Source organism: Sminthopsis crassicaudata, chromosome 5 (assembly GCF_048593235.1).
Source record: "Sminthopsis crassicaudata isolate SCR6 chromosome 5, ASM4859323v1, whole genome shotgun sequence".
NCBI classification, from domain to species: Eukaryota; Metazoa; Chordata; class Mammalia; order Dasyuromorphia; family Dasyuridae; genus Sminthopsis; species Sminthopsis crassicaudata.
Window position 1 is genome coordinate 91,424,763 of NC_133621.1, and position 23,041 is coordinate 91,447,803.

The 23,041-nt window shown below is 38.4% G+C and overlaps 2 protein-coding genes across 3 annotated transcripts in view; one reads left to right on the top strand and one right to left on the bottom strand.

The window, feature by feature from the left end:
* LOC141542875 (GTPase IMAP family member 4-like) lies at window positions 1–13,848 on the top strand. Its single transcript, XM_074267555.1, has 3 exons — window positions 1–104; window positions 5,122–5,237; window positions 11,102–13,848. The coding sequence occupies exons 2-3, from the start codon at window positions 5,126–5,128 to the stop codon at window positions 12,082–12,084; spliced, it is 1,095 nt and encodes a 364-aa protein (XP_074123656.1). The 5' UTR covers window positions 1–104; window positions 5,122–5,125; the 3' UTR covers window positions 12,085–13,848.
* Window positions 6,854–23,041, bottom strand: part of LOC141542874 (stonustoxin subunit alpha-like) — a 27,872-nt gene continuing 11,684 nt past the window's right edge. The window contains exon 5 of one of the 2 annotated variants that reach the window (XM_074267552.1): window positions 6,854–8,576. The gene's annotated coding sequence lies outside the window, so the exon portion shown is untranslated. Of the gene's footprint in view, window positions 8,577–16,776; window positions 22,915–23,041 lie in introns of those variants that run through there. The other variant, XM_074267553.1, reaches the window with a different exon arrangement.

The following is a 23,041-nucleotide window of genomic DNA, read 5'->3' on the forward strand; positions in this document are numbered from 1 at the left end:
GCTCTAGGCACAACCACAGTAACACAGACCTCAAAGCTCAGCTCTGTGAGGAAGAGGGAGAAGGCTGTGCATTTTGGTAAAGCCCCAGTACTGGAATTGGCCAGGTGAGTGATTGGTGGCACCTCTATGGGAGGGTGGACTCCCTGCTCTCTTCAGGGGACAGATCTGCCCCTCTCAGTCACTCTTCTCTGTTATTCTGCTTGTTCAAGACCTTAACTTTGGCTCCTACTGAGTTTGGATACATGTATGATGGCTGCTCCCCACTACCTCCAAGAGTCCTGGCTCCTGGAGGACAGTTGCTTCTCAGCTAAATAATTGTCCTTTCCCACCTTGCCAAAATTTGAGGGCTGTTTTTGAGGGGCAGTGGGTGAGTGAGGAAAGTTGCACTTGATCAGCAAAGTTGAAGGAAGAAACGAATAAATCTGCTGCCTATAGAGCCAGGGCAGGGTCATTTCTGATTTGAGGTTTGGGCAAAGAAGCAGGGACCCATAGTCGAAGTCATAATCCAAAAATGGAAAGCTATTTTCACCTTCAATCAAATAATATGTTATCCTGAGAGTTGTAATTAAGAGGAAAGCCTCAGTTTCCAAAAAATGGGTCCTTGTCTTTTCTTGACCCCAAATACTTGTTCTAAATATTTAAGTATCTAAATACCTGTTCATTTCTTTGGAGGTGTCCTCTGTTACATTCTCATTCTTAAGGTAGTTTTACTCATCCTTTCCCAAAGAACAAGAAGAAAGCCCATCCTTCTGATCTTATTGATGGGTGAGTGGACAGTGTCATCCCCAGCCAGTTTACCCTCTCTTGGAAATTTGCATCTCAGCAATTTCTTTTTGGTATCCCCAACTTCCTCCTTTCTGTTCTTTCCTCCATGAGCTTTGGCAAGGAAAGCATCTGTTCTTCCCCAGGAGCCCAGGGTCCCCATGAGGCCCCATTTCTCAAGACCGAGAGTAAAATCATCTAAAACACTCCCAGGTAACTCCTACTACAAAAGTACTAGAATTGCAGTATCTTATCATCCTGCCTATAAACCATTTATCCTTTTAAAGAGGATCTCAGGGAGGAGGCAATGTTACACCCAAAAGATTGACCTACCAAGGAGATAATGTTAGGAAGAGTAAGGGAGAAAGAGGAGGAGAGGTCTATCTGTTGTTATTCCTCAATCCTGAATAAAATGCCTTTCTTTATTCACTTATCACCTTGCTGGTCTGATTTTTTTTTTTTTTTGTATTAAGTTGATAGGATGTATTATTTTCAGACCACCATTTCCTACAGGCTGGTGCTGCAAGTATCCAAAATTCAGGCAAGGTTTCAACATGGGAGAGGAAATCTGCTTTAAAATTCCCAAAGTTTTTATAGGATTGTAATCTATTATATTATATGCAAATATTAAAAAGGTAAAATCTCAGGTTTTCTTATTATGCTCAAGCATTCTCACAAGGTCCTTATTGACAAAATGATTTCAGACTGAGAGAGAAAGAAGTTTTACATATTACAATCCAGTACCTTCTTCTTAGGCCATGAAATTTAATGAAAAGTACAACCCTAATCCCATACTTTGTATAATGTTATAAAAGTTGATCGAACTTAATAACTTGCCACAAATCTGTGGGCACTATAAGCGATGAGTATCATTTTATATACAGCATTACACAAAAGAAGGAAGTGAAAGGCAGTGTAGAAGAGTGGGGAGAGTTGATGTCAGAAATAGGGCTAAAAAGAACAAGGAGACAAGGAATTCTGGCAGAAGAACACAAGACCTATTTCTGATGTATACTGACCATGTGACCCTACCCAAGTCACTGAACTTCTCATTGGCACAGAAAATTTGCTAAAGCTATGAATTATAGAAGAGGTGCTGACTTGTCCTACTAAAAGGACTTTCTTTACCAGGAATTCTCCTATCCCAATGTAAACCATGGATCCAGTGGAAAAAAATATAAGTGGAAGATGGGAAGTGCCAGACAATCTTGAGATATAACCTCATAACGTCATTGATCCTATTTGAGAAAGAAGAATGAACACTAATAAGAAATCCAGAAGTCTTTTCTCTGACAGAGATGAAACAAAGAGCTAAAATAGCAGGCAATGAAAATCTCTCTAATCCCTTCTTCTTGAGGGGAGACAAGGGGAAACCAGAATCAGGGCACTCAGGGCTCAACAGAGGCTCAGCAGAGGCTCTTGGTAGGCAATTGCTAACCTTTGAGTAGGTACAGATAAGAGGAGAGAATGAGATCAGAGCATGGCCTGAGGAAGGTGACAAATGACTGGTGGTAGTAAACCTGGAACTCAAACCCAGCCCTCTCCTCAGCCAGCTCTGTCTCCACCTCAGCAATCTGTCTGTCCAGGGGAAGTTTTGTAGACATAAAAAAGAGAGCTTCAGTTCTTTCCCCTTCAGTTCTGTGGAAGTAATCACTACATATAATCATATTTGCTTAGTTATTAATGTATTAAAAAGTAGTTAATATATTATGCCCTTTGGAATTATTTCTTTAAGAAGTATAAACTTCTTTCTTTTTTTTTCCCCTCTGGAATTCTAGGGAGGAAAGGAAGATCTAAGATTTCTCATTTGAGGAAGTGTATTTATTTTGAACCCTAAGGCAAATAAAATAGAGATTAGGGATGAATATTTTTATTTCATACTGAAAGTAAAATATCTGCTTGTAAATACTTTAAGTGCTTTTGGACACATGTAAGAAGTGTTAGTGAAATGATAAAATTATAAAATTTTTGTGTCACTCAGAGGCATACTGGTCCTCCCAGTCTTAATTAGCTAAGACGACTAACTAACACAGGCCTGTGAGCGATTACGTTGTGAAAGATAATCTCTCAAGTGCAGGAAGATTCATTTCTACAACTCACAACCTGCCACCTTCCTCCTCCCCACCCCTGGTCAAACTCAACCAGTTTTTCTATTGTAGAACAACAGATATTCTATCCAGCAGCTAGAGAGTCAGTTCAGGAAAATCCCACGAACATTTGAGGGAACAGAGACACAGTCTTTCCAGGAAGACACAGATAAAGTGAAGCCATTGATCCAGAGTAAAAATAGCTTCAAGGAGTGTGATGTAGGACAGCAGGCATAACACCCATCGATCCACTGCTTATGTCTGTCAAGAGAGGGATAGTGAGGAAGAAGAGGCTAGGGGAGTAATCAGTCCAGCAGAAGTGCTGATCCAAAGGGGAAATGGTAGGAAGGCTCAATGAAGAGGGGCACAAGGGAAGTAGGAGGAGCAGTCGATAGGGTGCCAGATCTGGAGTCAGGAAGGCTCAAATCTGTTGTCAGATACTTACTAGTTGTGTGATGCTGGGCAATTAACTTATTAGCTTCAGTTTATTCATCTGTCAAATGAGCTAGAAAAATAAGTGACAAATTACTTCAGTATCTTTGCCAAGAAAATCCCACATGGCTCATGAAATCTTAACCCTATTGAACAACAATCATATGAAGAAAAGAGAGGAAGGGCATCCATATAGGAGTTGCATGTTTCAGGCTTGTTCCAGTCTCACCTTGTAATATCACTCCCTCAGTAATTCCTTTTCAGCCATTCAAACTTTCTGCCTCCTTAAAAACCTCCAACAGGATGATATTATGACATCTTTGCCCCTTCTATAAAATCTTTCTAAATAGGGTCAGAGGCTGATGGACAATCACTTGGAATCAAGTCACACAGATCTATTAAATGCCTCAATTCAGATGTCTCTCAGCATCTGATTCCTCCATTCCTTTCCATCCCCTACCCTGAATTGAGCATAGAGATTCTCAGGGCTACTCCTAGGACAGCTACCGCCTGCAGGGAATGCCGGCTCAGCCTACAGCAACTCATCTCAGAATTGCCTCACTCCTGTCTGTATGCAGAGATTCAAGTGGTCTGGTACACCCCAGGGTTTGGAGGCTGAGATCATTTGGCTTCTGCTGATGATAAGCTTTTCTTTCTTTTCTTTTTTTTTTAATTTTTTTTTTATTTAGAATTTTTTTCCACAGTATATATGCATGAGTAAAATTTTTTTATAATATTGTCTCTTGTATTCATTTTTCCAAATTATCCCCCCCTCCCTCCACTCCCTCCCCCCGATGACAGGCAATCCCATACATTTTACATGTGTTACAATATAACCTAGATACAATATATGTGTGTAAATACCATTTTCTTGTTGCACATTAAGTATTAGATTCCAAAGGTATAAGTAACCTAGGTAGATAGACAGCAGTGCTAACAACTTACATTCACTTCCCAGTGTTCCTTCTCTGGGTGTAGTTGTTTCTGTCCATCATTGATCAACTGGAAGTGAGTTGGAGCTTCTTTATGTTGAAAATATCCACTTCCATCAGAATACATCTTCATACAGCATTGAAGTGTACAGCGATCTCCTGGTTCTATTCATTTCACTCATTTCATTCATTTTCAAAAGCCCTTAATAACAGCCAAACAACACCTGGTCAGGCAGTCCTCACCTCCCCATAGATCTTGATGTCTCAGATCCTAAGCCAAAGCCAGGGTTCAGGGTTGATTCTACCAAAGAAGGCCTCCTTGTTCCTTTATAGTAGACCCAACTTACCCTGTGTTCTTCCCCTCACACTAGAAACTAGTGCGGTGGCTAGAGCACTGAGCCTGGAGTCAGGAAGATTTGAGTCAAATTCACCCTCAGACATTCCCTAGATGTATGACCCCAGGGAAGTCATTTTCTGTTGGCTTCAGTTTCCACCATCTGTCAAATGCAAATAATAATAGCATTTACCTCCCAGAAGTATTGTGAGGTCCAAATGAGATAATATTTGTAAAGTACTTTGCAAATCTTGCAGTGGTACATAAATCCTAATTTCCCCCAAGCAAACCAGTCCTTCTGCTTACTCTCCAGCTCTGCCTCTGCCCTCTCTCCTGGATTATTCCTAAAATTCTCTCTGAGCTGGGCCTCTCACTCCATGGTGTCTGAGTCCTTTGGGTTCTCCATACTGGAATGGTGTCTATATGTCCTATAACAGTCACTACCCTTGTGCAAGGTTCCTGGCTAACAGAGATTGGCAGAGCTTGGTCACCCAGGAATGGGACATTGATATTGGAGCTTTCTAGAAAATGAGTTTCCTGATAACTGCCCCAGACTTTAATTTTCTTTCCTTAGGGAAATGGACAGAAAAGAACTTCCAACTAGGAAGAACACAGTGGAGATCCCAGCTCTTGGTCAATCCTTACATCTGGGTTCCCTGTATGACTGTCTCTCGGATATCCTCATCCCTGGTAATTACTGTTTTGAATGCAAAGTCTTATTCCATATGTCAGGAGAGGGCAGTATTAGGGAATAATTTTTTATAGGTGAAAAATGGTCAGTGTCAGAATGTTAGAGAAAGTCATAGTGATTAAAATGTTTTACCTTCTTTTTTTTTTTTTACCTCATTTAGAACCCATCTAGAATAATTTGTTTTGATGGGAGTTATTATGTGATAGCAATCCTAGGAAGAATAAGAGATGTGTAAAGAGAGCAAGGAGAGAAGGGGCATATTTACTATTGAAAGGTGCAGGTCAAAAAGAGAAACAACCTTTGAACTTTCTAATACAAAGATGAGAAGTTTATAAAACACCTTTACTCAAAGAGGGCCTTAGAGCTTTTGTTAAATCAAACACATTTTGAGAGGAGGGCAGATGATCTCACACACACACACACACACACACACACACACACACACACACACACATCCATCTATCCATCTATCCATCCAAGGTGTTTGTTCATGTTAATCAGTGTGGTTAAGATAAAATTGAAGGGCAGCCTTAAGGAGAAAGGAAGACATGAGGGTGCAGAATGAGGATTGGGAAAGGAAAAGGCTAGTTTATTCAGCACTTTCCCTAAAAAAAAAGGTGAGTTTACAAGCTGTTTCAAAATATATTGACTTTTGATCTTTATCAGCATCTAGAAGAAAGGTAGCTGGTGCCTCAGTGGAAAGAGCACAGTGTCTGGAGTCAGGAAGATTTAGGAGCAAGAATTCTTATTTTCTTTTCTGCCTTGCATCCCTTAGTGGTATGGTAAAGCAGAATAACATTTTTAAAAAGAATAAAATAAAATACAGGATCACAAAAGAAACAAATTACATTCAAATGCAATTATCAATATATATGGGTATATATATTTTTAAAAAACTGTACAAGTTCATGGATTCCACAGTATAGATACCTTATTGGACATTCACTCAAAGATGTAAGGGACTTTACCAATCATCATATAGGAAATGTCTTTAGAACTCCTAGGTCAGCCTCCTACCCATTGTCCACACGGTTGCCTTCAACCTTGTAATTTTTAAGCATCAGGTCTTACTTAAGATCTCATATCACTAGATTACCTATTTAATATTATTACAAACATTGGATTGAACAGAATTGACATCTTAGGTAAGAACCTTAGGCTATTTTGATTCTGTTAAGTAACCTTATATTTAATGAGTGGTTTCAGCTGCCATGTTATTCGATGACTTATTCAGTCCCATGTTGGGCAGCCCACTAAAAAAAAACTCCTAGGCTGGGAGTAGTTTTGTAGTTTTCTGGTTTATCTTGTGTTTGCAGCTGATAGTATTCTTCCCCAGGACAGATACTTTAATTTTTGACTTATTTCTCATCTAAGCTTGGTATTTTGATCAATTTTCATGAATTAAATTTGTGGGTGTAGGGGTTTTCTTTTCATGTTTCCTAGAGACTTATTTCCCTAGCTCCATCCACCCCACACTTTCCTACCACTACTCTGGACCCAAGGCAGTTTCTGGTTAGTAACCCAATATTTTAACAGAGGGAGAAGAGATGTGTTCTGTAAAAGAGGATACCATGAAACCAGGAGAATGGTATCTACTGAAAACTCAATCCCAGTGTTTTCTTTTTTAAAATATAATAATAGCCTTTATTTTTCAAAATACACACAAAGATAGTTTTCAACATTTACCCTTGGAAAATCTTGTGTTACAATTTTTTCTTCCATCCTTTCCACCTCTCCCCCTCCCCTAAACAGCAAGTAATCCAATATAGATTAAACATTTGCAATTCTTCTAAACATATTTCCACATTTATCATGCTGCACAAGAGAAATAAGATCAAAAGTGGAAAAATGAGAAAGGACAAAACAAGCAAGCAAACAACAGCAAAGATGAAAATACTATGCTGTGATCCTCCTTCCATCCCTATAGTCCTTTCTCTGGATACAGATGGCTCTCTCCATCACAAGTCTATTGGAATTGTCCTGAATCATCTTGTTGTTGAAAAGAGCCAAATCCATCACATTTAATCATCACATAATTATGATGTTGCTGTGTATATTGTTCTCCTGCTTCTACTCACTTCACTTATCATCAATACATATAAGTCTCTCCAGGCCTCTCTGAAATTATCCTGCTGATCATTTCTTATAGAACAATATTATTTCATTACATTCATATACCATAACTCATTCAGTTATTTTCCAACTGATGGGCTTCCAGTCAGTTTCCAATTCCTTGCCACTACAACAAGGGCTGCTACAAACATTTTTGCACATGTGGGTCCCTTTCCCTTTTTTATGATCTCTTTGGGATATAGGCCCAGTAGACAAACTGCTGGATCAAAAGATATGCATAGTTTTCTGGCTCTTGGGACATAATTCCAAATTGCTCTACAGAATAGTTGAATCAGTTCACAGTTCTACCAAAAATGTATTAGTGCTCCAGTTTTTGCACATCTTCTCTAATATTTATCATCATCTTTTGTCATCTTAGTCATTTTGAAAGGCTTAATTTGCATTTCTTTAATAAAATGTGATTTAGAGCATTTTTTCATATGGCTAGAAATGGCCATATTTCTTCATTTCTTATATAATTTCTTCATTTGAAAATCGTCCATATCTTTTCACCATTTATCAATTGGAGTATTGCTTGTTTTCTTCTAAATTTGAGTTAATTCTCTATGTATTTTGGAAATGAAGCCTTTATCAGAAACATTGCATGCAAAAAAAAAATTTAGGCAGTTTTCTACTTCCCTTCTAATCTTGGCTACATTGATTTTTGTTTGTACAAGCCTATCTAATTTAATGTAATCAAAATTATCTATTTTGCATTTCATAATATTCTCTACTTCTTCTTTGACAATAAACGCATTCCTTCTCCATAGAAGGTAGACTATTCCTGGTACTTCTAATTTGCTAATAGTAATGACCTTTATGTGTTCATCATGAGCCCTCTATCTTATTTTGGTATAGGGTGCTACATATTGGTCAATGCTTAATTTATGCCATATTTTTCACTTTTCCCAGCAATTTTTGTCAAACAGTGAATTCGTATCCCAGAACCTAGATATATACATTTCTTATATGTTCTTGCCTCCACTCCCACCCCTACCAACCCCTGGTTGACCCTCTTGCCTTACACGATCCACCTTCTTGCCCTACACTGCCAATTTTTCCATGCATTTGAATTCACACAACTTACAGAAGCAGCATAAGGGATACATAGCCCTTTGCCTTAGTTCAGGGAGTTTAGGATTAAGGACACTTGATCAATTCCTCAAACGTTGATCAGTGATTAATCCAGGAGGAAAATGTGTTGATGTGATAATGTGAAGAGAAACCTGTGAAGAGAAAAGAGGAAAAACCAATAGGAGACTTAGGTGGCCAAAATAGATGTATTAAGATGTTGCAGTCAATTAATTCAATCAAACAAGAAGTATTTATTAAGTACTTAGTAAGTGTCTAATACAGTTTTGGGTGCTGGTTGATTCAAATACAGAGAAAGAAGCCATTCTTTCTTGTATGGAGCTGACCCATTCTATTAGGGAAAGCTTACATTCTAATCAAGAAATTTAAGTTCCTGATTAAGGTGAAGATGTGGCAGTTCCTCCTAAAATGAGCTCCAAGCTTTCCCCTTTTGTACAAGAAAATCCTGATGAGTGTGAGGGATATGCTTCTTTTGTGAGATGGGAGAGAAGGGACAAAATTACAGCATTGTGATTCGTGGGAGAAAAGGTGCTATCTGTTACTTGAGCTTCTAGATTTATATGCTAGGATCTTTCAACAGTGTCATAGATGGAGGGAGATGAACATTATAGGACTACAATGCTTCCGAATATATTCAGGGTCAGTTAAGAAAGATTTTTTGATTTATGGTCCTAGGTGCTGGAGAGTTGTTGGGGCTAAGATAGATACTCACCTGTAAAAATTTTAAGTAGGGAGACAGAAGGGGACCTCAGCTAGGTCTCCTATGGGCCACAATGAAATTGTGGAAGTCTTAAGTTTGAGGAAGTTGGTTTTTTTGTTTTTTGTTTTTTTAAAGAAAGAGATTTATATAAGGTGACCTTCCTTCATTTGGTGGTAAATGTCACTCCCAATAAGTGATTAGGTAGCAAACCAAGCCTCCAAACCAAGGAGAGAAAAGTAAATAGAACCAAGAGATTTATATCTTTTATAGCTTTCTAAAAACCAGGAAGACTATATAAAAGAGAAGGATGCTGTAATGCTTTATGCATCTGAACTGGAGTTCCTAAAATAACTTACTTTCCTTTTTTTGTGTGTATGAAAGGTCCCTTCTCTGATCTCTGCTAGAAATATCTAATTTGGGCAGAGTGATGAGGGTAGAGATTCAAGGGTGATGATAGATGAAGACCAAAGTGTTATTTGCTACCTCATTTTCTTAGTCTTGGTCCTGGAACCTGTTGTTGCTTGTCTTTCTTTCTTGAAGAGGACCATGTCATCAGAATGGTGATGAAATGACATGCAAGTAAATTGGATTGAAGTGAGGGAGGGCTGTGCAAGATTACCTGTTTCACTTGCACCTACACAGCCATCTGAGTTCAATAGCCAGATATGGATCAGGATGAATGGAGATGGCCCTGGATACAATGGGAGACCCTGATCTTTTTAAGCTAAGGTGTTTAACAGGTCTCAGTTTTACTCAGTGAATAAAGGTAGGTAGCAATTCAGGCAAAGAATTTCTTCTTTCTCCTAGTCAAAAAATTGGTTGAGGGAAAGAGCATATGGAGTAGATAGATTCCCTGATTTTTTAAGACTGGTTAACTAGGGAACTATAGAGAAACTTAGCAATGTTATTAGTTGATATTGGCTCTCTAAGCCAATATAGACACTCATTTTTGAACTAATTGAATAATAATTGAACAAGAGGAATGATTTTCTTGAACTGTTTTAGGAACAATAGTAAAAGTTAATAAATAGTTCTTAAAGGAAACCTACCAATTATCTGATAAGTGATTAAAAAATGTCCTATACTTGTTCTCATAAGGGAAGAATCAGAAATTTATACAGTTGATTATGTCTTTGGTTTTTTTTTCTAATATTCTACCTGAAATTCAGATTCTAGAGGGAATGGGAAATAAACTCTTTTATTGAAATTTTTGTTAAGTATTTACTAATAGCATTTTTGTCTGTATTTCATTGTTTGAATTTTAAATACTCTTCAACTTTCCATCTCTCACCCCATTGAAAAGACAAGCAACATGACACCCATTTATACATTTGAAATCATGCAAATCATATAATCTTATTAACCATGTTACAACAACAAAAAAGCAAGACTAACGTGTGTATAAACTTCTATCTGCACTCAGAATTGACAGGGATTAGAGCTTTTCTCTTTTGGGATTCTAACTATGAAATAGTAATTCAGAGTCTTTAGGGTAGAGAGGAATAAACTTCCACCTTACAAAAAGATCATAACATGCAGAAAAAGGTCACTATTTTAATATGGCTGGATAAAATTGGCTATATGAAAATGTCTACATGCATGTGTTCTCCAACACACAAAAATAGTTCATCCATTTTATGTCCCAAAGGAAGGGTGACATTAGCAGTTATATAAATCTAATAAAACTCCATCTCTTAACACCTCACCAAAGAACAGTTACCTGATGGTCTCCTTTCTGCTGACAAAGATTTATGAGTTTTATTAGGGCAAAAGAAAGCTGGCCATGCACAAAGCTTGGTTCAAATTGTTAGAACCCATCTTAACTTGTGCACCATGGGTATAACCTTCAAAGACCTCAAGATCACCTGATTGTCATGCTGGAATTTCTGAACAGGTCTTTATTAGAATCATCTGTAAAACCAAACCTTTCATTTTTCTTTCTTACTTGTTTCCTTACAGACCCAAAGAACAGTATAGGAGACTCAGGGGAACCAGAACTTCAAATTGTCCTTGTGGGGAAAACAGGATGTGGGAAAAGTGCAACAGGAAACACCCTCCTAGGCAGGAGAGAGTTTGAGTCCAAGTGTTCAGGAGCGTCAGTCACCAAGGTCTGCAAGAAAGCCAGCACCACATGGAATGGGAGGGACATTTGTGTTATTGATACTCCAGGCATTTTTGACACTGATACCAGGGAGGAAAAAAACCTGAATGAAATTGTTCGTTTCATGACACTGTCCTCTCCAGGACCACATGCTCTACTCCTGGTGTTGCAAGTGGGCCGTTTCACCCAGGAGGAGAAGGCAGCCATTGAACGCCTTTACAAAATTCTAGGAGCTGAAGCAGTGAAGTTTTTGATCATTGTATTCACTGGAAAAGACAAACTAGAAGAAAGCCTAGAGGATTACTTAGGAACCATTGATGACTCTTATTTCAAGGCGTTGTTGGAGAAGTGTGCCCATCGATGCTGTGCATTTGACAATAATGCTAGTGGAGCCCAGAGAGATGCCCAGATTTCAGAGCTGATGGCCATAGTTGAAAACATGGTGCAAGATAATGGGGGCAGCCGCTATACCAACAGTATATATGAATCTGTGGAAGCACTCCTGCAGAAAGAGACAGAAGCTCGTCAGCAATGCTACAAGGAGCAGTTTGAGAAGGCAATAGAACAAATGAGATGGAATTATGAAAATCAAATACGAGAGCTGGAGAAGCAAAAGCAAAACTGGGAAATGGAAAAGAAAATGGAAGAATTTGGAAAGATAATGCAAAATCTTGAGCATAAGATGAAGCAAGAGTTTGAAGAGTTAAAGTGGCATTATCAGAAGAATTATCACTTTGCCCGAAATGAGACTGAGAATAATAACAATATCTTTTTGGAAATTTTCAAAATTATTTTTCCCTATATGGCAAGTTTTGTTCTACCTTTCCATAAGTCCTTCTGATTGCCAGAATCACTTCATATTTAGTTTCCACCATATGTATTGTCAGTACAATGTGAGATTAAGTAATGGAGGTCATGTGATTAATCAACAATATTGATATTAATTGAATCCAAGTCCCCTGATTACAAGTTTGATGTCATTTCTAGGCCATCACATTGCTTTCAAAATAGCAATCCTTTTTGAAAGAATGTATCATGATATTTTGTAGTAGTAGATATAACTTCCTAATTCTTAAGTTAATTTTTTATGTTCTTATAGGAACAAACATCTTGGATCAATCAGGAGAAGGCAAAAACACAAAACTTATTGTTTACAATTAGGATCTATCTGTCTGAGCTCCATTGTGTCCTACTTTACCCCTGGAAAGAATTTCCCCATTTTGTTGGCCATTACTCCCATCATGGTCATTTTTTAAGAATCAGCTGAAAACTCATCATCTCTCCCTAAATCTTCCCTAACTCCTCTTCTTTTCCATTCCAATGATGACTGTTCTCTCCTTTTTTAAGCAATTCTTATATGGCTTTTCTCAGATTGTGGGTCGTATGTTGCCTTGTCAGTGTTAATATTTTGTTTCATAAGCATATACTATTTTCATGAATATATTGTAAGTTCTTTAGATATGGAAGGCCGTAGCTTTTTCTTAGAAGCCCTCTTCAAAATCCCATTCTTACTGGTTTGTAAAAATAAAGAAGAAACAATCTCAAGTTAAAGGAAAATTTTCTGATTGTCACATGCAGTAGCCAGAATATATACTTGCAGGCAGCCCAAGAAAAAGACTGTAAAATTCCCCTACATAGACCAATTTTTATACCCTTGACCAAATGTTACTCTGATTTCTTCTCTTTACCAGACATCATTCCCCATGTGACATGATATTGATCTAAGTCCTTTTTTTTTTTAATCTTGAAGAAATTCTGTTTTCAAGAACATTTTCAGATTTTCTTTAGAAACAATCCTGCAGTTTTATCAATAAACCTATTTCTTCCTTGTTGCAGCTGTCTTGATAGAGAGCTCAAAGTATTAGAGCCCTTTGTTCTCAGAGGTGAAATGAATGAGGTGGAGAGTATAAAAGGAGCTTCAGTTTATTATGCTAAATAGCCTTGTTGATATACATTTTGGCAAGCTTGATCAGAGCATGAACAGTAGGCAATCCCCAATTACCATTCAGAGAAACACCTTGTGGACTTTGCATATGCATGGTATCTGCCAATGGTAGGAGAGTCAATCCAACCATGTCAGCAACCTGCTCACAGAGGAGAAACCCTGTCAAGCATTTGTGATAATGATGCAATTATACTGTGATCCTCAGACTGATCCTTTTCCCATGTCACACATCACTGCTCCTTGCTCAACAAGGATGTTTTCTACAACATGGAAGAAAACTTATTGTGCACCAAATATTGAAGTGGCCTCTCTACTCCCTTTTGGCAAAGTCTCATACCTTATTAATTCCCCTTTTTTATCTTTTAGATAAAAAGTCCTTTCTTGAGCTACAACCTCTGAAAGGATGGTGGAGAAAGATCTATAAAAGCATCATAATATTACAGGACAATAACAATACAACAACACACAAAGCAATCTATGATTCTAATTTTAACCACCATGAAGAGGTATTATCAAACCAATGTATGATTTTTTTCAGCACTTTTATCTGGATTCACATCTTTATGAGAAGCTTTCTCTATGTCAAATGCTAGTTTGTATAAACTTTCTGGGTTACCTTCTTGTGCTATTGAGAAATAAACCATTCAAATGCTCTTGATACAATCATAATCTTGTCCTATATGATTATACATCATAGGGGTTACACAAACCTTTGTTTATCTGTAGTCACATTGTAATTGAGCCTGGAGTTTCAATAATTCTACTTCTATTTCTATTTCCAATGATAGTTCCCTTAATTCTTTTATCATCTGATACAATTATTCATCTATCTTAGCCCATCAGGCAAAACCCACTGAGATACTCCTAGCTAATTCCTCTATATATCTAGCTTGTATTATACTGTTTTGTACATTAGATATGGATATTGCAAGCGAGACAGGTCAAATTATAAGTGAAACCAACAAAGTGATATCTAATAAACACAGCTAATATATCTCTTTTTTCTAATGGAACTAAGGTCTGTTTCCTTCTTTTCTATTATAATCAGTCTTAGTACAATACCATCTCTCACTTTTGAAAGGAAGCATTGCTACCTGAACTCTAGTAATAATGAAGCAAGAATTTGAAGAGTTAAAGTGAAGTTTCATTCTTTAAACAATCATTGACTGTACAATTCCAACAAGTAACATTGTAAAAATCTAATGTTTCTTTGGTAACAGTTATAGAGTTTCCCCACAGGAAAGTGTATTTCCTTTTTTTTTTTTTTTTTTTTTTTTAATTTTATTCATTTTTCCAAATTATCCCCTCCCTCCCTCCACTCCCTCCCCCCGAATGGCAGGTAATCCCATACATTTTACATGTGTTACAATATAACCTAGATACAATATATGTGTGTAAATACCATTTTCTTGTTGCACATTAATTATTAGCTTCCAAAGGTATAAGTAACCTGGGTAGATAGACAGTAGTGCTAACAATTTACATTCGCTTCCCAGTGTTCCTTCTCTGGGTGTAGTTGTTTCTGTCCATCATTGATCAACTGGAAGTGAGTTGGATCTTCTTTATGTTGAAGATTTCCACTTCCATCAGAATACATCCTCATACAGTATTGTTGTTGAAGTGTATAGTGATCTTCTGGTTCTGCTCATTTCACTCAGCAACAGTTGATTTAAGTCTCTCCAAGCCTCTCTGTATTCCTCCTGCTGGTCATTTCTTACAGAGCAATAATATTCCATAACCTTCATATACCACAATTTACCCAACCATTCTCCAATTGATGGACATCCATTCAACTTCCAGTTTCTAGCTACAACAAAAAGAGCTGCCACAAACATTTTGGCACATACAGGTCCCTTTCCACTCTTTAGTATTTCTTTGGGATATAAGCCCAATAACAGCAATGCTGGGTCAAAGGGTATGCACAGTTTGACAACTTTTTGGGCATAATTCCAGATTGCTCTCCAGAATGGCTGGATTCTTTCACAACTCCACCAACAATGTATCAGTGTCCCAGTTTTCCTACATCCCCTCCAACATTCATCATTATTTGTTCCTGTCATCTTAGCCAATCTGACAGGTGTATAGTGGTATCTCAGAGTCGTCTTAATTTGCATTTCTCTGATCAGTAGTGATTTGGAACAAGGAAAGTGTATTTTCCTCCCAGAAAGGCTTTAGTGTAGAACTGGTGCCATTTGTCCAAGAACCAGGGCCCAAGATGTTTTTTCATGTGCCAAACTGCTGTCCCAATTCTTGAGTGACAAAAATGGAGGCTTGTGCTTTATAAGAGGCCAATTTGATGACCTCTTTATGTAGACACACCGCTGCAACTGTCCGTGCAAATGAGGTTGTCACTATGACAGGGTATCCCCTGTATGCCCAACATGTGTGTCACATGTTGCCCCATACACAAAATTGGCATTTGTAAAGTAATGTTCTTTACTTGTGCACACTTGTGCCCCCTCCATGAGACAATCCTAGGCCATGGTGGGTCTATCATGATAGCTACCTTTTGGCCTCTGTCTCCAATCCTGATTGTATGTACTACAAACATATATATATATATATATATATATATATATATATATATATATATATATATATATATATATATATATATATATATATATACCATCTTTTTGACAGACACCTCTTCCTTCTTTTCCTCTTCTGCTTTATGGACAACTTTGAGATGTCTGGTGGGGATCCACTGCTGAAGGTTTTGTCTTATGGAGATACAAGCATATCCTGGCCCCCACATTAGAGGATGGATGATAATGAATGGTCTCCCCACCACCACCACCACCTTAGATTCCCACCCTATTCTTGGGTCTACCCAGATTTACAGCCTTTCAAAGACTCTCCTAACATAAAGTCTAAGAATGAAATCTGACAGAATTTTTAGAATAGACTCAGTTGACTACTGCTGAGATTGCTCCACATTAGAACCCTATAGGATCCCTCCATCCTCCAGGACCCTTTTTCATTACCATGGTCTCATTCTTAGGGGACCTTCTTAATGAAAATGGGGTGTTATCATTTAGTGATTATTTCTGATTCACCAGAGAGTATCTCATAGCTGGTCTTAAATCATTTGAATCAAATTTTAATTTTTTTTTTGGTATTTCTCCTGCTTATCATAAGTAGTGAGCTCTTCACCAAAGACAATCCATCTCTCACAATTATAATAGCCTTTCTCAGGTAACCATGGAGAAACTTTGTAAGCAATATACAGGAAATTTCTAATATCTACTAATTGAACTGTACATTCCCTGCTCTTTTATGCTTTTATTTATAGTCCTGTATGAAGGGAGTAAGGTGTCTATTTTCTGCCCCATTAGATTCCTTACTGTCTCTGCTGCCCTCTGCTTGGTCTGGAAACAGCACAGCTTGGCAGGCTCTCTCTCTGGAATCCTCTTCAAGATTGTCTTGACCAGCTAGTAATGCTTGACCACACAGTGATCACTTTGGCACCTTTCATTTCAAGTCCCCATTCTCAGGCACCAGTTGTTGCAGCCATCTTACTTGGAAACTCAAAGTATAAGAGCCCTTTGATCTCAGAGGTGAGAAGAATGAGGCAAGAGACTCATACAGTGTGAAAAGAGCTCAAATTTATTATGCCATACAGCCTTGTTGATATACATTTTTGCAAGAGTGATCAGCACATGAACGGTAGACAATCCCCAATCACCATTCAGAGAAGCAGCTCATGGGCTTTGTGTATGCTATGCGTATCTACCAATGGGAGGAAAGTCAATCCAGCCATGTCAGCCACCTGCTCACAGGCAAGAGGGCCTATCAAAGCATCTCTGCCTATGAGGCACTGTGCTGTGATTCTCAGACTGATCCTTTTCCTATGTTGCACATCACTGCTCCTTGCTCAACAATGGCATTTCTGCAATATGGCAGAAAACTTATTGTGCATCAAAGGTTGAGATCACCTTTGTACTCCCTTTTGGCAGAGTTCCATATCCTAGCCCTTCCTTTGTCTATTTTACAACTTTGTAGGTCAATACAAATTATTTTTATTTATAACAACATTCTCTTACAGTCATACACAAAGATATATAAAAAGATATGTTAGAAACCAGTTCAGGGATTTGGACTAATTCAGAATGCAATATATTATTCACCCCTGAAATGAACTCAAAAATCTGAGCTGCTACTTTTAAGGTAGGTCAGTTATTTTGTAGAGGCTCTAGAGGTATATAAACTCATCCCCTCATTTCACAAAAATGAAAACTAAGTTCTGGGATGGATAAAATGACTTCTCAAAAGCCACCAAGCTAAAAAGAGTCAGGTTATGGTGCCAGATCCTCTGGTTTCCATTCCCATCTCCTGCTATCGGACCACATAGAGCTCATGGGGAAGAGAAGGAACAGTAGGAGGGTGGGTTGTGGCCATAATGACCTAGAAGGGAGAATGCAAGGAAGAAGGGATGTTCAGCCTGGAGGAAAGAAGTCTTAGGAAGAGCATGGTCACTGTCCTCAGGAATCTGGAGGGATGCCATTCAGAAAAGGGAATGATCATTCTGCTTGCTCCCAGAGAACAAACTTGGTGCTAACATGTGACAGTTAAAAGGGAAAGATTTCAGCTCGATTGAAGTTAGAATATCACAGTTGCCCCACCATGGAATAGGCTGGGATAGGATGAGCTCACCATCACTAGAGATATTATGAGAGGGATTCTTTCTGCAGGTAGGACTTTGGGCTCTAAAGCTAAGCTCTAACTCCCATGACTCTCTGAAGTTCTCAATTTAAAATGGGACTAATCTCAGTTATATACCTTTTGAAATTACTGCTTCTCTCTCAGGAGGAAACCTATTAGTTACATATTAGTGAGAGAAAAGGAAAGTTGGGAAATTGTACGGCTTTCAGATTGACAACGATTGGCCTTGACAAATGAATAAAGGATCTTGTCAACTCTACTGCTTTTCTCCCTGTGCTGCATTCTACACCCATGACCCATGAGGAATAAATTTTTTTGCTCACAGTCAGGGTTGAATGACAGTGTATTCAAGAGCCACTGTTGAATTTCATAAGAAATCATTCTTAAATTTGATAAATGGTCAAAGGATAACACATGCAGTTTTCAAAGAATTAATCTAAGTTATCAGTGGCAATAAGAAAAATGTTCCAACCACTAATAATTAATAATTAAACAAATGAAAATAAATGAAAAGAAAAGTGAGGATTATGAAAGGCTTCCTGTCATTGGGTTCTGCATTCTTCAAGACCTTTATGGCTTTATTAATGCAGTCAAAAGTGGTAAATGGATACAAAAGAACTCATCATCATCAGTGGCCAAAGGACTGAACAAGTTGTGGTATATGATTGTTTTGGAATACTATTATACTATATGGAAAGAGGAGGGAGATGGTTTCAGAAAAACCTGGGAAGACATCTGAATAGAGGCATACTGAAATGAACTTTACCTTGAGAACATCACCTGCAGTAACAAGATTGCAATGCTGATCAATAGTAAATAGACTTAGATATTTTCAGCAATCCAATGATCCATGACAATTCCAAAGGACACCTGTTGAAAATTTTTATTCTCAGGACTCATGGATTCTGATGTTTTTTGCTTTTTCCTGAGGCAATTGGGGTTAAGAGACTTGATAAGCTAGGAAGTGTTGTGTCTGAGACCAGAATTGAACTCAGTTATTCCTGACTTCAAGGCTGATGCTCTATCCACTGCACCATCTAACTGTAATGCAACTAATTTTTCACTTTTAAATTTTTTTTCTTATTTTTTCTTTCCTTTGTGGAGCATAGCTAATATGGATGTATGATTTACATGACTTCAACAGCATAATGGGCATCACATTGTTTGCCTTCTAAAAAATGATTTAAGGATTAAGGATGGAAAAATTGAAACTCAAAATAAGATAAAATAAATATTAAAAGGTAAATAATCAAATTAGAAAAAAAACAAAAATACAATACAATTGAAAACTATAGTTTATTGCCTATTCCCCTAGAATCTGAGTTAGCAACCCAAAGCTCTTCTTCAATCACTTAACAGATAATTAGCAAGTTTTCTTTACCCATTATCTACTAGATTTGGCTATTGTCCCTAGAGCCAGGCAAGAAGGTCTCTGTATCTTCTCCAGGGATGAGTGTTCATCTTGACCTAGACAGTCCACATGACCAGACATCACAAATCTCTCTCTATATATAATCCCTTTTCAGCTAATCATGAATAAATGAAGGAATTTTTCAATTCAATATGCTCATAACTTCAAGAAGTTCCTGTGCTTATACATTCCAAGATTCAAACCTGGAAAATTAAATAGAAAATAACGTCTTGTTCCTCATCTATCATCCCTCGGCAACAACCCCTCTTCCCCAATTTAATTGTCTCTACCAGAGAATATAGATGAGCATATTTCTGTGAATATAATAGGATTCAGTTGGCAGTACCTGCTATTCCCTCAGGTCCAAGGTATTCCAGAAAGCCAAGGATGATATTAGAGGAGTGAAAGTGGAGACTGGGAAATAAGGCTCCAGAACATATGCAGAGTATTCCAAAAATCTTAGTGCACATTTAAGCTAATAAGACTTAAAATAGCACTGAGACTTTGGGGACATAGTGTTATCAGGGAACAGAGGCAGAGAATGATGTGAAGTCAAGCAATTGACTGGTGAAAAGTCAGCACTACTACCTCAAAGTCCCATATTATTCAACTGGTCTCTTCTTTCTTACTTCATCTCCTTCAGAACTCACATCAGAAATGTGATGCTTGGCCAGCAGCAAAATACAAGCATGGAGACAAGTTCCTAGCACTCAGCAATGAGTATTGTCACAGATCTAAGCAAATTTTTCTTGCCCTAAGAGCAAAAGTGAACAACCTTCTTCTAAAGAAGAACCATATTTACTTCTCTCAAGTCATGATTTCCAAGAGGGCCAGTGAGGAGGCTTCTGATATGAGGGGACAATATCTGCTTTACACAGGCTGAGTGGAGGTTACTTTATGAAGGCAAGGAGACTGCCCAGAGTCAAGGAGAAGGATGCTATGAGGATATATAAGCCCATTCCCTCATTTTATTAAGTCCCAGGGTGGATAAAATAATTTAAAGTCACCAAATCAAAAAGAGTCAGTTTATAATGCCAGGTCTTCTGCTTTCCATACCTATATCCTCTTACAGGACCAGGTAGAGTTTATGGTGAGGAAGAAGAAAAGAAGGAATATGGGAGTGTGGCCATGATGGCCCAGAAGGGAGAATGCAAGGAAGAGCAGATGTGCAGACTGGAGGAGAGAAGACTTAGGAAGGGCATGGTCACTGTCCTCAGGAATCTGGAGAGATATCATCCAGAAAAGGGAATCATCATCCTACTTGGCCCAGAGAGCAAACTTGGTCCAACAGTTGGCAGTTAAAGGAGAAAGATTTCAATTCAATTCAGTTGAAAAGGAGGAATGCCCTAATAATTGGAGCTGCCTCCACCTTGGGATGGGCTGGTTCAGAGTGAGCTCACCATCACTCAAGGTGACCACACTTGTTAGAGAGATAAGATGGATTCCTTCTGCAAGGAGGACATTGGGCTCTAAAGCTGTATCTAACTCCCATGATACTCTTAAGTCCTCAACTTAAAATGGGACCAACCTCATTAACATACCTTTAGAAATTGCTTCCCTGTAAGGAGGAAACCTGATTGTTAAAGGACAGGTCAATTATCCAAGAGCCTCCACAGCTATGAATCATAACATCTGAAGGATTTGCAAGGCAGCCTTTGCTGACACAGGAGGTGTTGCAGACTGGGAATGACATAAATTGGAGGCAGAGGGAAGAGAAGGGAGGTCAGACAACACAAACAGCCTCTCTGTCAGAGAGGTCAGAGAACAGCAACTGCCTTTAGCCTCCATCATCCTCTCACATAAGGAGATCCATTCTGCAAGTCTGGGTTGGATCTGCAGCAGCCACTGTCAGGTGGCTCCTGTGTATTCCAACACCGGACCACACATTTTAGTGGGAGGAAATGAAAATTGGGAAGTTGTGCTGCTCTCAGATTCACAAAATACATTACAATTATCTCTGTGGCTCCTCACAGCCATTTTAGAAGGAGGATACTATTAGTAACTCAGTTTTACAGATGAAGGAAATCAGGCAGGCAGAGAGATTAAGCATTATTTAGAGAAATTAAATGCTAACACACAGACAATAAGGGTCTGAAAATGCATTTCAACCTGTTTTTTCACCTCAGGGTTCAGCTCTGTATCCATGGCTAAGCCCAGATGCCTCCATGAAAAGTCTGTCAGGATGCCTGAATCCTGTGCACGGGACAGAGGAATATTTTGATAGGAGTATTCCTCTTGTCCCTAAAGTACTATCCTTCCATGTGGAGAACAGCTCCCAAGAAGACATTGCATAGATGGAGCAGTTAGAATTCAGAAGAAGTGACGTGCTATGGCTCTCATTTCATTATGGTAAATAGAATCTTGAAATTCTCACATTAGGGCTTTTAAGCCATTTGTGTATACCTAGATTAAAAACAATTGCTCAGAAGAAATTGGGGAATGGCTGTCAAATGGTAATGATTTTCAATAGTAAGAATTTAACAATTTCAATTAGTAAATATATTATATAATTTCAATTAGTAAATATATTATCTACCTGACATTCTTCTGGGAGAGATAGGAACAAAATTTGATTGCTCAGGTACCTTGAGCAAACCCCTATCACATGAAATGGATCCTTACAAATTGTAAATAAGTCTTCAGTCGGACACTCTGTAATTTAATTGAGTATACGGAGAAATTCAATGAGAGTGTCCTAATCAATTCCCGCACACCTTCAAATATTCCAGTAATAAGTAACATCCTTATGGTACTTAGTTGTTAAAAGCTTATAAAAATTGAAGCTTTCTCGACGGCAGAGGGGGTCCTCACTAGGTCACTTCTGTCACTGCTGTAATCAGTCAAACCACCATCATACATAGCAGAAATTCTGAACCTGTACACAGTCCCAGCAGTCAATCCATCAATGTCCCAACAATTCACAATATTTCCTATTCTGTGTTCATAGCATTTTTCCTTGCTCCTCATCCACAGCCTCAGTGTCCTCTTTATACTATTTTATATTCCTCAATCTTGTCACATACTTCAAAAAATCTGGATCCTGTCAGCCTAGGTATACTGTGATATTCCAAAACAACAGTTGGCTTCCCAGGAGGGCAGGTTGGGGGAAAGGTCCTCACATCACTGCTCTCAATGAGCCCCAGGTCACAAAGCACAGCAAACCTGAACAGATACTTTGTCTTAAGCTCAAACCCACACACTTTGAAGACCTCTGGCTTTCCAGTCACAGGGATGACAATCCAGGTGTCTTCACCTACATCCTGGTACTCTGCCTGATAGCCAGTGATCTTCTCCTCCCTCCCACATTCTGGGATCAGTGTAAGCTCAACACAATCTTATTTCACCCCAACATTCTGGGGAGGGAGAGGTTTGACTGGCAACTCAAACTTGGAGCTGATCCATAGTTCATTTGATAGAGATAAATGGAGACCCTCTTGTTCTCCTGGTCTGAGACAAATGCCACAATAAACTGAGTCTTCTCAGTGGAATGACTGGCCTTGGCAAATGAGTAAAAGATCTTGCCAACTCCACTGCTTTTCTCTCTGTGCTGTATCCTGCACCCATGAGGAATAAATCTTTTGCTCACAGTCAGGGTTGAATGAAGCTGGATCCCGAAGTAACTGTTTCCAATTTGCTAAGGAAAATTCCTCCTGGAAGAAGGTGAATGCAAACACACGGACAAGTCTGTGGGTAGAGCCCAATACTACATTATCCAACTCATTCTGGTCAAAGCTGACCACAACAGTGAGGTAGGACATTATCACATTCATTTTATGA

Coding starts and splice junctions, on each gene's coding strand:
- LOC141542875 (XM_074267555.1), top strand. CDS start 5,126: ATGGACAGAAAAGAACTTCCAACTAGGAAGAACACAGTGGAGATCCCA. Junction 5,238..11,101: donor CTCGGATATCCTCATCCCTG/GTAATTACTGTT, acceptor GTTTCCTTACAG/ACCCAAAGAACAGTATAGGA.